Genomic DNA, 18151 nt, shown 5'->3' with positions numbered 1-18151 from the left:
ATCCATCCATCCATCCATCCATCCATCCATCCATCCATCCATCCATCCATCCATCCNCCATCCATCCATCCATCCATCCATCCATTTTCTTTACACCCTTGTCCCTCAGTGGGGTCGGGAGGGTTGCTGGTGCCCATCTCCAGCTAACATTCCGGGTGAGAGGCGGAACGTTAACAGAACCTGGACAGGAACCTGGACGGAACCTGGACAGGTCGCCAGTCTGTCACAGGGCAACACAGAGACGGACAGGACAAACAACCATGCGCACACACACACACCTAGGGGACATTTTGGAGAGGTCAATTAACCTGACAGTCATGTTTTTGGACTGTGGGAGGAAACCGGAGTACCTGGAGAAAACCCACCATGCACAGGGAGAACATGGAGACTCCATGCAGAAAGACCGTGGCCGGGAATCGAACCCAGGACCTTCTTGCTGCAAGGCAACAGCTCTACGGCAATGTTTATCAAGGAAGCTTTGTCTGTTACAAAAAAAATAAAAGTTAGTTTTAAAAATGTATAGTAGTGAAATCAGTTTTGTTTCACTCTACTGAACATCTGTGAATACTATCTAGTTTTACATTGGTGAGTATTGGGGCCGGCGTTATGAAGAGAAAGGCATGACTGATGAGAATGTCATGCCCTGTCGCGGGAACGCGCATCGCTCTAAGCTCTGGCATTTTGATGAGAAAACTGACTGAAATATGAACGAAGAGGAAACTTTTAAAGGGATTTGTAACATTATCATGTTTCTTAACTATGTTAGCCCTAAAACAGTGGGTTTTATTTCGTAGATGATTTGAAATAAATACGGTTTTGACACCTTTATTGAGACATATGAGTCAAACGTTTTACAGTCAATGTCTGATGAAAATGTTCTCCGCTACTGGTTTGCAATTCCCCGCTTTTTCTTTTAACACCTTAATAGCTTAACACATGAGAAAACAGAGGCCCATTATGTAGAAAATTTGATATCACCCTTATCTGTCTAGTCTATTAATATAGGAGGGGATGCATTTTAATTTCTGATCCAATATCTGCATGTCCTGTCTATTGTCCTATTGATATGAAAGTCATACCAGTAGCTATGACTCAGACAAATTCCTGTTTGTCTGAGTGAGCAGGGGATGCATTTTTTGGCAAAGCTAATTATTAGCTGTAAAAAGAAAAATGAAATAGAAAGTCATTATGTAATAATTTTGTATGTATGTAATTATGTAGGAATTGTAGTAATAATAAAAATTCTAATAAGAATACAATTAATTTAAATTTGTATACAACGTGGTACAAAACAGCTGTGAAAAATGTAACCTTTAATCAAAACAAACTAAAGATCTGTATTTAACTCTCTCCACCTCCAACCTCCATGTAGAACATGCAGCAGATAAAATATACACCTGCTTTTCAAAAGTATGAAATAAAAATGCAAAAGCAGATCTAACCATCTAGTTCAGGTTCAGTGAATCACATTGTTGGAGGTAAGTTACTATATTCCCAGTATTTTTGATGATCAGCTTATTTACAGCATATTTATGAAGGTAGAACCACTAACATTAAGGCACCAGCAATTCTTATTTTGCTACACAATCCTGTTTGTTGTTTGTAAATCAAACTTGCACATGATATCAGGTTGTTATCTGTTTTTATACACACAAACCTTTAGTAGATCTGACCCTAAGAGGGGCCAAGACTCCATCAAGACCTCTGAACTTCAGCCATGATGAGTCCAAATAAAACTCTCAAAAATCTTTCACCACAAGAGGGCATGAAGGAGCCACTAATAAACAACTGTATTTGCATTTCAAACATTACATTAATCCCATAACAATCACACTTACAGTGCTTGTAATCTAAGTCAAAGGGTCCATGATAGTTAAGAGGTGTCATCATCTCTTAACTATCATGAGGTTAATGATGACACTCTTAACTATCCCTGTCATCATGATAGTTAAGAGGTTAATAACTATAACGATACAGTCGTCAAATTCATTTCTTATATTTATAGCTTTACCAATGGTGTAAACTGACTTACAAAACATGCAAAATTAGCTCTTAATACCACCTATACATACATGATTATGTGTAAAGTTTGTTTATTTTCTTTCTTTTCTTTTTTTTTTTCAGATTTGATGGTGGATTATTGAATGCCAGCAGCTTCTGGTTTTTTGGTTATCACATAACACAGAACCTGCACAATGATTAAGTCCTGGAGCTGATTTTGAAGAGGTTTTATAAATAAGGCCATGGATGTGGAATGTTTTGCTTTTCTGTGTCTGTCCAGTCATCTTTTTGAAACTTTTCTTGGTTTAGGAAATGCAAGAAGTCAAAATCAAAGATACTTTTTGTTTTGAATACATGCATTAAAAGTAAAACATCTGGAAAACAAACACTCAGGAAAGTACAGATACATAAGCTGCTTAAGTACATTAACAAGATACTTGTACTTTGTTACTTTCTATCTCTGTCCAATATACTGGATTTCCCAGCTGGAAACTTTTTAAGCTACTTTGATTAATTAATTGAGTATACTGTACTGTTTAATAGTGAGGATAAGTTGGAATGCATGAATGACTGAATTGAAATTAGTGATTTTTCTGTTATGTGCCTTGAGAAGACATCTGTTGTAATAACCAGGAAGTCAGACCAAAGCATTGAAGTTCTACTTTGTAGGGACCTTAAGCGCATGATTTACATGTGAAAAGGAAGGATTTAAAAGCATGCTCTATCCACTTAAAAAAATCTTGATGGGCCATTTGCTAAGTGCAGTGTTGGTAGGCAGAACTACTTTAGATTCAGCTGAGTTAGTTTGAATATTGGGGAGTATTTTTCATTTTATTTTTTAATTTGACTTGCTAATTTTATTTCATGACTGATGAAAATATGTTGCAACCGTGTAAATGGTTCAGCTATATCCAGTTGTCAATATAGCCCAAAACAATCAGGAAGTACAAAAGACTTCAAACAGAGATGCTGAACATCGGTACGTCTGGCTTGGAAACATCAACCATTTCATTTTTAACCAAATAGCAGTTTACTTTCTTTTTGTCTGTCTAGAAGCCAGGGTGATTATGGTTACATAACATTGTACTTGCCTACCAAAATGGCAGTTCAGAAGTTTGGGTACTATACGTTAAAATTCAAGTTACTTTGGTCGACATATATTTAATAAAACTGTGATTAATTGCATGCTGATTAGGTGTTAATCTTTTCCCATGTGCTCTAAGTTCCTCCAAAGCTCTCATTCACCCCATGGAGAAAATACACAAGAACAAAGGTGATGGGATAAGAGGGCGGAGGGGTGAAGGGTTTCCCAGTAGTAGGTCTCACTCTTCAGACTAATGAGAGAGAATGAAGGCAAAGTAACAGTAAAATACTGACAACACGTCACTTCCTAACAATGTCACCCGTGCAGATCCAGAGTGGTAAGAGGGAGAAATGAAAAAAGGCCCAGTTTTAACTCCTAGCAGGGTTTAAATCATGTTTGATGAACACAGATGAATTTAACAAGATGGGAAAAAATAAGAGTCTATTTTACAGTAGTAAAAAGTTGGTTTTGTCTGATTACTTTGCTCCATGTTGTCTCACAGACTTTGAAACACAAGTTAATATCTAATAGAATGTAATTGAAATGATTTTTCTTTGCAGTTCCAGCAAGTGATCTTTGTTAGTTTTTTCTATTCTGTATAGTGTTTTGTTTTTTTAATCATAACTTACTTTTCCTGTTTGCTATGTTAACCATTTCCTCCAATGTTTTCCCAGTTTCTCGCTCCCTTAAATACTATATTTCTTCCTTCTTTGTCATATCCTTACGTTTTACTTGCAGTTGCTCACTTAGTTTTTTTGTCTGAGGTTGTTCTGAACTTTGCTTTTCGCCCTTATTTTTTAATTGCTATTAAAGTTTCATTTTAGGTTTAGCTCTGCTTGTTTCTTCCCTGCATTTTGCACCACTCAAGGCATCAGCATGTTGGAGTAGCACTGTTATCTGCATTTATTATTATTATTTTAAGTTTTAATTTCTCTATGTCTGACAGAGAAATTACTTTTTGGGGGAGATGATAATACTCTCTAGCTTTGGATGCTGTGCAGCTAGAAGGATTTTTATTGATATTTTTAGTTTTGGTCATATGCTATGATGTGTAACCATAGGAACATAGTGGTGTACAAGTGGGAGGAGCTGAATAATGTTGCACAAGTTGAAATAATACCTCAACTGAAGCCACAAATCTCAGATCAGTTTAAAAGGAGGTATCATGTTTATGGATGCAGAAGAAAAAGGAAAGAGGAAAGGAGGAAATTCAAACCATAAAACATGAGATCACTGGCCAACGAGTTTAAAATAATCCTTTATTACTTCCACAAGTTTGAAATTGAAGTTGTCATGACAAAAAGTGGACAAAACAAGAGTAACAGAGGTGGGGCTTGGCGGTGTGACCAGTGAACAGAGAGAGGCCTTGGTCCTCCACACGTCCATCATGGGTTTGAGTCCCAGCCTGATGACCATCGATGCACATCCTCCCCGTTTCTCATAATCCACCTTCCTGTTTGCCTACTGCAAAATAAAGGCCACTAGAGATAAAACCAAGAGTAACAGAAATGAGAAATGACAAAATAAAAAACAGTGCAGTGTACTCTCTCTCTCACCCACAGACAGGATGTGGGAAAGAAAGGATCTTCTGCATCATCCCCACTTCGTGGATGGAGCAGTCTGCCGTTGAAGGAGCTGTTCAGTGCTGTCAGAGCTCCCTGCATGAGGCGGGTGATGAAGTCCAACAGCTAAAACAGCTCAGCTACCATTCTCCTTCCACACAACACCTCTCCTGGGTCCAGAGGTCATCGTGGGACAGAGCTGGCCATCCAGATCAGCCTTTTCGGTCTCTGTCTGTCCCCAGCAGACCACACCAGTCTGTGGTAATGTACCTTTACTGAGACTCGGCTGCAGGATCACATCCCAGACTATAACGCCTGTCTGCCAGGCTCCCCGACTGTATGAGCAAACAGATGTTTAAAGAGCAGCAGGAAAAGAAAAGCAGGTGCATTAGCAGTGCTTGTCAACAACAGATGGTGTCATCAGGACATGTTACCACAGTGAACACTTGGCAGTAAGTTTCCATCCATTACTTACCAAAAGAGTCTATCAGTGTTATTTTGGTAACTGCCTATGAAAACTACATAAACTGCATATGCTTTCCACTCTGTAGCTATTCTGCTGCTCCTTTATGTGATATCTACAATAACTAAATCCAGCTTGTGCAAATGACTTCAGGCCCAGGAACTTACTGATCAGAATCATTACAGATTTCTTTAGATTTAAACTGAATGATTTGTAGATTTAGAGAGGAGACTGGCAGTAGGATTCTCTGTGAGAGAGTAAATAAGACCACCATGACGTAGAACACACAACTTGTCAAAACAGAACATTGTTTTTATATAATTACCTCATTAATTATTAACATCTCACAAAAATAAGTACAACTTCTCTTGTGCAATTTCAATGAACTAAAATATACCACTAAACAAATCTTAACCACAAAAAAGAAGATAAATCATAAAACACAATCAGGTGTGCACTCTGTTTTAAAAAAAATGTATTTGTGCTTCCTGGTATATTCACTCAGTGTTTTAGTTTCCTCAACTTTGAATGTTCGTTGACCATCAACACTCAGTTTTTTAAAATCCCAATCCTGATCAGTTAGAACGTCCATCTGGATCAATTATTAGTTTGTCCTAAAATGTCAACTCTATTTTGTTCATCTCAGGCCCACAAACCAAAAGCCTCGAAAGTGTAGAAAAAAAATTAATAAATGCTCCTCAAGTGTCTCTCTTCCCACTTATTTTATTTTATTTATTTATTTTTTTACCTCCCTCCTGGCATAGTGAACATCCTCCCCAGATGTCCTGACCTGCAGCGACATTTTATTTCCCTTCTGGGTTAATAAAGTATTTCTTTTTACCTCAATTGAATTGCGTAATTTTTCTGTTTTGTATTATTGTTATCTATACACAACATAGTTGTTGCAAGCAAATCTTAAAACTATCATATCTAACACGTCTTGTCAGTCAGTGGATACAGTCATTGTTTCATTTTCAGACTAGAAAAAACTCATGGTTTGCTGGAGTCTCTCCTGGTAAACCAGCTCCTTGTTCTACACTTTGCTTCGTCCAGAGGGTCTGGGCTCTCAGCTGCTGAGAAACGACTGCTTCCTGGTGGTGTGGACTCTGTTGAACTTTCAAATTTTACCCAATCGCTAACATTTGCCCGTGGTGTGTGTAATGTGCCAGTTTGACACTATGAAGCTTTCAGGATATCGCCTGGGCTGTAAACAACTGCTCTCCACTACAAAGTGAAAAGTGTGGATCCGAGAGAGACGGGCTGTTATGTTAATTTCATATTAGGAGGTGTGACCCAAAAACACGGACCGAATGTCCTCATTCAGTTTCACTGCTGCCGTTTCTAAAGCTTCAGGTAGACTGCAATTCTAAAACAGAGCAGAAAATCAATGTCACCATTCACAAATTCTCCTTCTGTTCCCTGATTGGTCCGGCTGAAAGTCTAACAGAGGAATCCAAGACAATGGGAGAAAGCCCAGACTGAGCTGTGAAGTGAAATTTGAATCGAGTGGAATATTGAAGCGAGGCTGGGCTGCTTGAAGTCCATTCTTAGTATCTATAGAGGAGGCTGTAGTGAATAAAGATGAATACTTTCTTCATCTTGTAGACCAGTTTTTTATTGTCTACAATAAATACAAAACAAATAAACTTAAATACAGTGTATTTCCCAGTTTTATCATTTATATTTTTAAGGTCTTCCTGAAGGGATGATATTCTTTCTTAATTACTTTTAATGTATGTCCATCCTGAGTTTGTGTCACAACAAAAATGTAATTATGATTTCATAGTGAAAATAAAGATACCAGTTACAAGATATGGTTTTCATTCTTTACAAAGCAAAATTTTATATTTCTTAATAACATAATCTTAGTTACTTTATTATGACAGCAAGAAGTCTTCAGCTCAGTTAATCTAAGTTCAGTTAATCTAACTAGATGTGGATATTTGTGTTTGTGCCTAAGTTTCATGAGGAAAATAAACACATGCATTAGACTACAGTTGGTCACAAACTACACGTGTTATCACCCAAACTTTAAGACCTGATAACTTTACAAGAAATCAAATAGTAACAAACTAATACTGAAGTATTAACTTTTATAAGATTCGACTAATGGAGGACAAACGAACAAAGTTTGTTGTAATTTGATCAATAGAAAAGACTACAAAAATGTTAAAGTTGACCATAATTAATTAAAGTAGATCTTCAACAAACCGACGCTTAACTTTGGTTTGTTGAAGAGACAAACAATCGTCTGAGTAAAGTTGTTCAGGGGTCAAAGAGCAGTGTTGACATTTTGACATCTATCTGCTGCTTGGTATCAAGAAGGAAGGCCTCAATGATTTCTTGGTTAATATGCAACTTATCTGGCTATTACACAATCGTGTAGTAATGTTGTCAGTTGCTAATGATAATTAAAGCCTTCAGCACAATGAAGTGATTTTAAATTCTGGTCATATCTAAGAGATCACAAGACGAGACAAGAAGAAGACAAGAAAAGATCTCCTGAACGATATACCCAAATAAATAAATCCTGTTCTCAGTTCTAACAGTCTTAACATCTGTGCTCATATTTTCCTTAATACTTTAGATAACATCAGAAATCAATCCAGCTTGTGCATGTATGTACAAATGGTTAAAAATTCCAGTTTGTCACAACAATATTTATTGGACTGAATGAACTGTGACAAGGTGTTGGTCACCCCACCCCCAGCAAACACCCCCACTCAAATCCCTCTCTATCTGCTATCTTCCGGGAACACTAATAGGCTCCTTGCAGAGTAATGTGACCAGTTGAATCCTCCTGGGCCTGGAGCTCGATGCTGCACCTCACAGTGGAGTAAAGAGCAGCACGCTCAGTCACACTCAGAGACAACCTCAGCAGAGAGAAATTTTCCTCCCCCCGCACTTTTTCTGTTGGACTCCTTTTGGGATTTTGAACCCCCATTTTTCCAAGGAATCGGTGGCGCTCTCTGAATGAGCTGCAGTCCTGTGTCTGCTTAACAGAGCCAGTCTAAGGGGAACAGGTCAAAGGGCTCCAGGTTGGCCCTGAGTGCAGCTCTAGGTGAGTACGAGTCCCAGCATGATGCTGTCCTGAGGTGAGGTTCTGATACCCGGAGGGAAAGGTGCAACAATCGGTGATCAAATCAGACATGGGGATTGGTTACAGCTGAAGAGTTTTTTCTGGAGCAACACAGAGAAAGTTTGTGTGCGTTTAATCGTTGTTATCAAAGGCTGTAAAGAAAGATGTTTTCAGCTTAGTTTTTTTTTTTTTAGCTAAAACTATTTGTTGGAATCAGAGTGAACTAAGAGTTGGTAATCGACCAACAGACAGAAAACAAGTCCAAGTATTCATCTTTAAATGAGTTTAGATTGTTAGACGTCTGATGTTGCAGTTCAGACATGCTGTGAAGCGATAAAGTTAAAAATGTAGAAAACGGTGGCAGCTGATCACACATTACATAAACCTCTGCACGAGCCCAAAGTAATGAGCACCATGTCTCTGATGTGCTGCTTCACGCAATCAGAAATAACTTCAACTGCAAAAACTCTGTAGTGATACAGTCACATGAAACACTGAGTATGTTTCTGCTGGCAGACATTTTTTACTAAAAGCTGTAGATTAGTTAGTTTTGTTATATCAAAGTGATGCTGTTCTTTTGTTGTCATAGTGCTAAATCCATGGTGCAATCATTTAAAAAAACATGAAGGAGCCTTCAGGAATCCATGGTGAATCAGTTTACGTTTTAATCATTTATGTGTGATTACATTTGTATGTAAAAAATAAAGTTGTGTTTTGTGGGATACACAGTATAATTCAGAACGTCTCAAGCTCTGCAGATCTCTGCCTCAGTTAAGGTCAGAGTTCATGGTTGAACAATAAGAAAGGTAATCAGAACAGAACCACTGCTTATCAAAAAGAACTCAAAGGTCCATGTCACCTTTGAGTTCTTTACCAAAAAGTTCCTAATGATATTCATAACATTTAGAAAAATATTCTGTTGACTGATTAGATTACAGCGGGATGTGTTGGGTCCCGTTGTGGGTACTAGTACATCCACCATAAAAAAATCAGCTTTTCCTTAAAACAACATCATAATTTCAGTCCAGGAAACGCTGCAGAGATCCTCCATCTACAAGCGTGTCCATGAAGTCTTTTATCCCACACGATGATCTGTTTTATTGACGGAACCTTGAATTCTGCTCTTTACCAGAAAACCTTGTCAGGAGAATAATCTGCCATCCTAAACTGAAGCATATGATGATCAGGGTTGTCCATAATATTCTTGATTTTGTGAAGAATTTTTCTTTGCGCAATTATTCTCCAGAGTTTAATATGACCTTAATAATTATTCATTCTTGAAAACCTATCAAATGTGGCTGAATTGAAAGCAGTTCTGAAAAGTGGAGGGGTACAAAGTTCTTCCCCAGTTGCCATGTGGGATGGCAGTGACACTCACTGACATCCCACGTGTTTGGACTGGAGGCATCATCCTTTATTAGGTTGGGCCAGGCTGGTTTTCTTAGCTTTAGACATTTAAAAAATCACATCATCATTTGAAAAGTGTGTTCTCATATATTTGAAAATATAATTAATGATCTGAAACATGTAAGTCTGATCAACAAGTTCTTTCACAGCTCAGTCTGATGGTAGTCTAGAGTCATATCCTGACATCCCGTATGTAAAACAGAACTATGCTGATACTATGCTAATATCCTCATCCCCTCATAGCTGGTTCCATCAGAACTGTCTCGGTTTCAGTGGACTTGAAAGTGAGACATGTGACAATCTTGCTGAGTGTTATTCAACTATTGTTTTTTCTGGGAAGAGTAAATTTTCTAACCAAATCACTCCAGACCCAACCTAAATGCTGAAGCATGGCAACACAAGTTTTAACTTTGAAGGGTAGAAAAAGCACAATAATAAAACCTGTCAAAGACATTGAGTGGTTTTATTCATGGAATGGATGGATTTGTTATTTGTGAAGAGTCATACAGCCATGCAGGGAAAGCTCCCTGCAAGACACATTCCTACTCTGCATGTCTCTGTGTTGCTCAGACTGATTCCCAGCTGAGAGCCGCTCTAATCTCCTGGCAACAATATTGACATAGAAATAGAAACTCTGCAGAATGCAGAAGTCTAGCTGTCAGACTGTCAGGACTGCCGGCACATACATCCCATACAGCTGCTTAAATTAAACATGACTGTTCTGTACATTCAACCTAATTTAGAGAATCTGTTTTGGCCCATTTCATGAAAACAAGGACCCTAAAATCAACATGTCCACAACCGATTCCAAGGCCAGACCTGTCAAAAAGCAGCTTCAGAACAAAACATCTCGAATTTGAATATTCAATAAAAATGTAAAAATGTCTATGTTTAGTAGTTTTATTATTTTTTGCACTTTCAATTCACACCGTATCCACAAACTATGTTTACAACCATATTTATCAATAACTGGAGCAGAGCCTGAGGCTGAATGTCAGAACAATAAAGAAAGGAGCAGCTTCAGAGTGTTACTGCTGATCAGTCACGAGTTGCTCTGAAAGAACATAAATATCAAAGTTTAAAAATTATGTTACCAACATTAATTTAAATGTTTGTTTTTTTCAGGGTCAATTTCATTTGCCCTGTTTGAGATCTGCCTGCAACCATGACAACCAAAACCAACAGTAGCGTTCTGGCTGGCAAAGCGTCCTCCTACCCCTTGTTGTCTTCTCCCCCTCGTCAACGTCTAGTCACCAAAGATGGACACTGTACGCTTAATGCCCCTGCCTGCCCCTCAGACTCGTGGCGCAGGAGCTGGGGCAGAGTCTGGCTGCTGGCGCTGCAGGATTTGTGGGGACTATTGGTGAGTCTGCGCTGGAGATGGGTACTCCTCGCCTTCTGTGCATCCTTCATTGCCCACTGGCTGTTGTTTGCCTGCTTGTGGTACTTGCTGGCCCATCTCAATGGAGACCTTGCTGTGAAAAATCATGATGACCCCCCACAGGATCACGTGGTTTGCGTGAAACATATTACAAGTTTCACTGCTGCCTTCTCCTTCTCTCTTGAGACCCAGCTGACCATTGGCTATGGCACCATGTTCCCCAGTGGAGACTGTCCCAGTGCTATAGCACTGCTGGCTGTGCAGATGCTCCTGGGGCTTATGCTGGAGGCCTTCATCACAGGTACAAATTCTGACCAAAGCATGAAGAACACTCTATGCTAGACGTAGTAAACATATCTGCAGTGAGGCTGTGCTCAGGAATTAGGCATAATTTAATACTGACAAAGAACTACAGAATTCTACGCAACAAATTCAACAAAATGAGATGAATGTAAGAAAATCAACCTTAAATTGGATCTTTAAAGGTTCAAGAACATCATGTGAATTCATTAACTATGCTTTACAAAAAGTATTTACAAAAATATTTTCTCTTTTTTTATAAATACCATCTGATACTTGCAGTGTTTAAATTCTTACAGAACAGACAATGTTTCGTTTCACAAAATATTAGAATCAGTCGGGAAGCAGGTATTGAATATAATCCTTCATTTAAAGAGTATATTTTTAATCAGACATGTATTTAATTATTTTTTGAGCAACCGATTTAGTTTTGATGACAGTCGGAGTGAGACAGCGTGCTTCAGTAGTTGGTTACATGGTCCTTAATGAGTCGCAGTAAATAATGAGGCATGGACTTAAGGAAATAATATGTAAGAGACAAATGTTTATTTCTCAAATAACAAAATGTGAATGAACAGAAAAGAACAAGTAAAAATAAACATGATTGCAACCCTGGAAGGATAAGAAGGTGTAGACAACGAACGCGTGGATGGATAGTGTCAACTCTTGGAGTGAAAATCTTTTACTCTGTTTTGCAGTAGAGATCCTTGTAGAAGTGTTCATCGTGCATCCAAACAACTATACCACTCAGACAAGCATATATATATAGCTGTTATTTAGAGGTAGCAGTAAACCTGGCAGTTATGCTTCTGGACGGTGAGGAAGCCGGACTACCCAGAGTGAACCCATGCATGCAGAGGGAGAACCTGCAGACTCCACACAGAAAGACCCAGCACAGGAGAATGAGCAGCGTTAATTCAACACTTAAAGTCAATTTTCACTCTGAGCCAGTGAAGATGTGCGCAATGTTAAAGTTACACTGATGTCAGTGTTACTCCAATTTTACTCTTTTAATGACTTATAGAATAAAACCTGACTAACACTCACAATTGTTAATATATTTTTACTCTATGGAGACAAATAACACCTGGAGAGTTATTTGAAAAGGACACTTTTAGTTTTTGAGTGTTATTCTAATTAATATCCAATAGTGTAAGACCAATATACCACTGTTAATTAAATTTAAGGCTATACTCAGCATTAATCTCTATGAAGTCAGTGTCAAAAAAATTATATACCGTTTTACTATAAACCTATTCAATATTTATCCATCCATTTTCTTACACCCTTGTCCCTCAGTGGGGTCGGGAGGGGTGCAGGTGCCCAACTCCAGCTAGCGTTCCGGGCGAGAGGTGGGGTCACCCTGGACAGGTCACCAGTCTGTCGCAGGGCAACACAGAGACACACAGAGACACACAGGACACACACATTCACACCTAGGGGCAATTTGGAGAGGCCAATTAACCTAACAGTCATGTTTTTGGACTGTGGGAGGAAACCGGAGTACCCGGAGAAAACCCACCATGCACAGGGAGAACATGCAAACTCCATGCAGAAAGACCGGGGCCTAGAATCGAACTCAGAACCTTCTTGCTGCAAGGCAACAGCTCTACCAACTGCACCACTGTGCAGCCCTTTCAATATTTATATTTATTTAAATTAATATAATCAATAATATAATTAAATATATTAATTAATATAATTAAAATATTTAAATAATTCTCATATCAGTGATTCTTGAGAATAAGGACAAAACAGGTCCTATGGATAAAGCACAAAATCTGAATAAAATATACACAAAATATATATTTTTCAAATATCTGACTAAACTAACCTGGGTCATGTGAGCACAACAATGTATATTTTCCAGGTATTTGCTGAATATTTTTTATTTTAAACATTGTAGTCGGTGGATGGTGTCTTTAAAATCCCTTGTCCAGGAGCAGAACTCAATACATTATAATAGTTTAAAACAATTAAAGAAATACTAAAATTATATATTATGACAGTTAAGTATAAGTAGTCATATAAATAATAATAATAAAAGTATCAATAAATTGAATTAAAAATCATTTTTATATATTTTCCAACTCCATTGAAATTTGTCCCTAGTTTTTGTCAACACTGTCAGACACATAGACATAATATTATACATAATATTATACTATATTAATTATATTATGTCTATGGTCAGACATAAAAAGAATGTAAAAAAAAAAAAATCAGGCATTTTTGGGGGGCACCAGAACTTCTAAGGACCCCATGACCACTTTCTTTGCTAAGAGGGCTAGTTAGCTCTGGTTAGCTTGTTATTTTTTAGTCTTTTCTTCTTTTTATTCCCAAGTTGTTTGTCACAACCATGATGTGTCAACACCATAACTGACAATTTACAAAGCTTTGATGAAATTTTGTGAAATAAAAGCTTAATTTTTGGTATATTATAAAGATTTCATGGACCTGATGAGCTATATGACCTTCAGAATATCATATAAATTGAGGTATTTTGGTATTTTGTCAACTCCATCAGAGTTTTTGTGATTCTCAGTGAAATTGTTGACAAATCTCACTTAAATGTGCAATTAATTCATTTTAATATATTTTACATAAATTGCATTACTTCACATGTATCAAGTTTTTCTTTTTACTCACTAGTTTGTCACCACCTTCAGTTCTGTGTCAACTCTGTCATGCACTGTCAACTGTCAAAAAATCTAGATATTAACACTTGATTCTAACAATGAATTTAATATAAAATAGTCACATTAAAGCTGCAGGATGAAACTTTCAATATGAAAATATATTAAGTGATACAGAAGAATATCAAGATAGTATCAAAATCAAAAATTATTAAACCATAAAATGGTGTTTATGTTCTTGGGTAAACATGGTGCTTGCTTGACAACTGTGTAGATAAATAGTGGATTTGATGGCATGAGCACGGTCTGGATGTTTGTTCCACTCCAAGTATGAAAATAATGAAGGGAAAAAAGGAAAAAAGTTAGATTACAAAATTTCTGTTGAAAGTTAAATGTTCCAAGCTTTCCCTGTCTATGCAGTTAACCTACAGTCTGGACCCAGGCACAAAAATACATGGCAATAAAAGGAAGAAAAATAGTTTTCAAACAAAATCCATTTCATATATGATAAGAAACAGAAAAAGGGGAGAACGGGAACAGATGATAGTTTTTGCAAAAAAACCCCCAAAAAACACAGCATAAACCTTTCAGCTTGAGATGCAGAAACCTTGCTAGGACTTTTTCAGCCTCAGCAGGAAGGAGCAATCAGGCTGAGCATGAGAATGGTTGAAGTAAGATCACCGTCCCAGAACAGCAACAACACAGGATATGAGAATAAAGATAAAAAACTTACAACTATAAGAATGCTAACACTCAGTGCCACAGAGATGTCGAATTGACTTCGACACCCCATGGCATTTCACATCTGTCATGTGTAATACATATTTTTGACAAAAAAATAATTTCTGTCTGAAGAACCATGTTTCTTTAATATGCTGCTATGACTAGAAAATTAGAAAAAAAAATTAAATTGAGGAAACTGATTTCTCAGGCAAGGTCAAGACGTTGAAAATGGCGCTGAGAAAATTCTGATCAGTGTGGCAGGAGGTGAAAGGAGGCGGAGCTCTTCGGAGTCAACATAAGGAGGCATTTTACTCTCACTGTTGTTGAATTGACTCTCATAGAGTTCACATCCTCTGACATGCTGATTTGACACTTGGGATTTTACTGTGTACCTTTCCTGCTGCTCTTTAACCCTGCTGTAGTCCTAAGATGGGTGAAGTGGACCCTGTGTCGCTAATCTCCATTTAACACTATCTAGACACAATAAATTCTTTTAAAATCCCTTATTCATCAGAGTCACCATATATTCTCAGATAGGCATACATGTGGAATTCTATTATTATATTTCTATATCCCCAGCTTAAATAAACAACTATCCCCCATAGCAAAGAGAGAAGTGCTGAGCCCAATGACATCTTTACCAGCCACCAAAGATTCGCTGGCAAAGATTAAATTGTGTTAATCTTTATCCTAATATTGCTCCGGCATTAATTGTTCAATATTTGGAAGCATGGCCAACACGGATTGAATGGCTTTGTTCACTTTCTCCACTGCCATTGCAAAACTACAACTATAAACAGACTACAACTCTAAAACAGTGCAGAGTTAAATTTATTCTGAGAAATAAAGGTCACTGGAAGAAAAAAGAAAGAGAAATCCCAAAGGGAGCTCTGAAGGGAGATGAGAATTGAGTAGATTCGCAAAGTCTAGCACAATTCATAAACCATAAATCATAATCTGTTCACATCACATGGTTAGCTGCTCATCCAATCCTACAGTGAAAGCCTATGGTGGAGTTAACAAAAATAGGTGTTGCATATTATTGTGATGTGTTTTAGGATGTTATTAGATATATTCCTTTTTTCTCTCAATAACATGCCATTGCAAATTGTAATGCCGATATAGTTCATGTCCTTTAGGTATAAACCACCTATTCACCTGTACTGATGTGACAAACAGCATAAGGTCTATTTGACTGCACTGAAAACCAGTGGAGATGTTCATAATATAACATAGTTGGCCAAATCTTGCCAACTGCAAGCTCTGAAACTAGGCTTGTGTTACTGAGGTAAAATTAAAAAAAAAAGTTTAATTATTGGTTTTGTTTTGTCTTCGACTCTTCTAGTTATTCTGACAAAGGAATGCAGATATAGAGGAGTTTCAGTTTAGATGCATATTTCCTCATCACTTTTTGAGCAATCAAAAAAAAAAACAAGGGTAATCAATTAATTTGCCCTCTTAAAAGACATGGACTGCTACAGATTAACATTTGAACATATGTAATCAAGGTGGCAACGAAAATGTGGAAAAATGTAATAGCTCTTGTAGCTGTAAGCCTCATGAAGTTGATGGATGGGCTGCATTCCAACATGTTTGGGTTCCTAATTAGATTAAAGCAACAGTTCTTTAATCTTCCAAAAGACAATACTGTGTGGCCGAGTGCCAGATCTCCAAACTGCACAGTCACATTTTATTTAATTCAAAGACAAATCATTTAGTATACGTAACCGAACATTGCATGGCTTTGCAGTTGTTTCATGTATCCTGACCCTATCCTGACGTATCATTTTCAGGTGCATTTGTAGCCAAGATTGCTCGTCCTCAGAAGAGAGCAGGAGCCATCGAGTTCAGTCCGCAGGCAGTAGTGGGCCAACACCAGGGCCAGACGTGCCTCATGATACGAGTCACTAATCTTATTCAGCGACCTCTGGTGGACGTGAAGGTGAGTGCAGTGCTCTATGAGGAACAGGAAGGCCAGGCTCTATACCAGACCTCGCTGGACTTCCACTTGGACCATTTAGGCCAACAGCCATGCCCTTTCTTTATTTTCCCCCTTACTTTCTACCACCGACTGGACCGCCAGAGCCCTCTCCATCCTGCTCTTTGTGAAGGCACATCCAAACACTTTGAGCTGGTCATTTTCCTAACAGCATTGCAAGAGGGAACTGGTGACTCCTGCCAGAAGAGAACCTCTTACTTACGCCAAGAAATTCAATTTGACCGGCGATTTCTACCTGCCTTGGGGCTGGATGCTCGGGGCAGGTACTTAGTGAGCAAAGAGCACTTTGACACCACCCACTCCAAGGAGCCTTTGAACAAAGATTGTGTGGTACAAATCAACGGTGATGACACTGACAGGATGGAGTAAACATGATAAACAGGAGCTCCGACTTGGACAGCAGGAGGAGTCCTTTGCACATGGATATTTTGATCAGGAGATTCCAGCTAACTTTATTTTCTGACATGTAAAATAATGTCAGAAATAGGTGATCCTGTTTGTTCCCATCACTAGTTCCACCTGTGCATTTCAGTTTGAAGTCTGTGCAGCCTCTGCCTTCTTCTCCTTACCTGATTTACTTAGGTCAAAGTTTGTCCAAACTGTGCTAAGATGCAGATAAAGAAGMTGCAGTGGAAGAATAAAATATTTTCTGAAGCCGCAGATAAATATAATGTCTTAATTTAGATTGGACATGTTAATGCCACAAGTGTCACATTTTCATCATCTGATCTGACTTGAGTAAGATACAACTTTTAACAAAATCATTGAACTGCTTTTGGATATGTTCACCAGTGTTAATGACAGCTGTTCCTGGTTCAAATATGTTCAAAATGAGACATTGTTCTATTGAGTTTTAAATACTTTAAAGATAAATAGAATATTTGTAGAAATAAATCTTTGTAGCTTTCACAGATTTATAATCCCTCTTCCAGATGCATTAAGAAAAGTGAGACACATCTCCAACATAGCATGCATAATAAGAATTCATCGTGAAGAGGAAGCAGGATAACAGGAATTGTTTTTCTAATAAAAAAAGAAGATTATTATAACTACATGTGATGGCTGACATGTCACACAGGCAGAGGACACTGCAGGATCTGAGTCAAGCTGGTGTGAAGTTGACCCCCTCTCTGACCTCAAAGTAAATGATATTAGTGCACAATGCTTGAGCTGGTTTGTGCAGCACATTTTTCTTGTTTGTGCCACCAGTGCCAGTTCTAGGCATGGATGCATGAGGAGGCAGGCAGATATGTGAAGGGGGCGTCATTATACATATATATTATGCTCCATGGTATTTATTAACATTGTTGACTTGTGTTTTCTTCATGGGATTGAAGTAAACTGTGCCCAACCCAACAACAACAACAACAACAAAAAACCGTATAAATGCATAAGACCTTGATGATTAAAGATGCTCTTCATCCAAGATTGAACAATCAGCAGCTCAACATTTATCTACTTGGATGGTCACTATGCAATTGTACATTTTACTCTATATTATTATATTTATTACACA

At 37.9% G+C, this 18151-nt stretch overlaps 1 protein-coding gene across 2 annotated transcripts; it reads left to right on the top strand.

Moving 5' to 3' along the window:
• The first annotated feature begins 7923 nt into the window (after positions 1 to 7923).
• On the top strand, positions 7924 to 18144 carry kcnj13 (potassium inwardly rectifying channel subfamily J member 13). 2 transcript variants are annotated; one of them, XM_008425169.2, is made up of 4 exons: positions 7924 to 8171; positions 10722 to 10959; positions 11164 to 11278; positions 16430 to 18144. In XM_008425169.2, the coding sequence occupies exons 2-4, from the start codon at positions 10762 to 10764 to the stop codon at positions 17002 to 17004; spliced, it is 888 nt and encodes a 295-aa protein (XP_008423391.1). In that variant the 5' UTR covers positions 7924 to 8171; positions 10722 to 10761; the 3' UTR covers positions 17005 to 18144. The 2 variants fall into 2 exon arrangements, with proteins under 2 accessions (XP_008423391.1, XP_008423390.1); XM_008425168.2 differs by having other exon boundaries at positions 10722 to 11278.
• The last annotated feature ends 7 nt before the right edge of the window (positions 18145 to 18151 follow it).

This window comes from Poecilia reticulata, linkage group LG13 (assembly GCF_000633615.1).
Source record: "Poecilia reticulata strain Guanapo linkage group LG13, Guppy_female_1.0+MT, whole genome shotgun sequence".
Lineage (NCBI taxonomy): Eukaryota > Metazoa > Chordata > Actinopteri > Cyprinodontiformes > Poeciliidae > Poecilia > Poecilia reticulata.
Note: the sequence above shows the minus strand (reverse complement) of the source record. Positions and strands in the feature narration are given on the sequence as shown.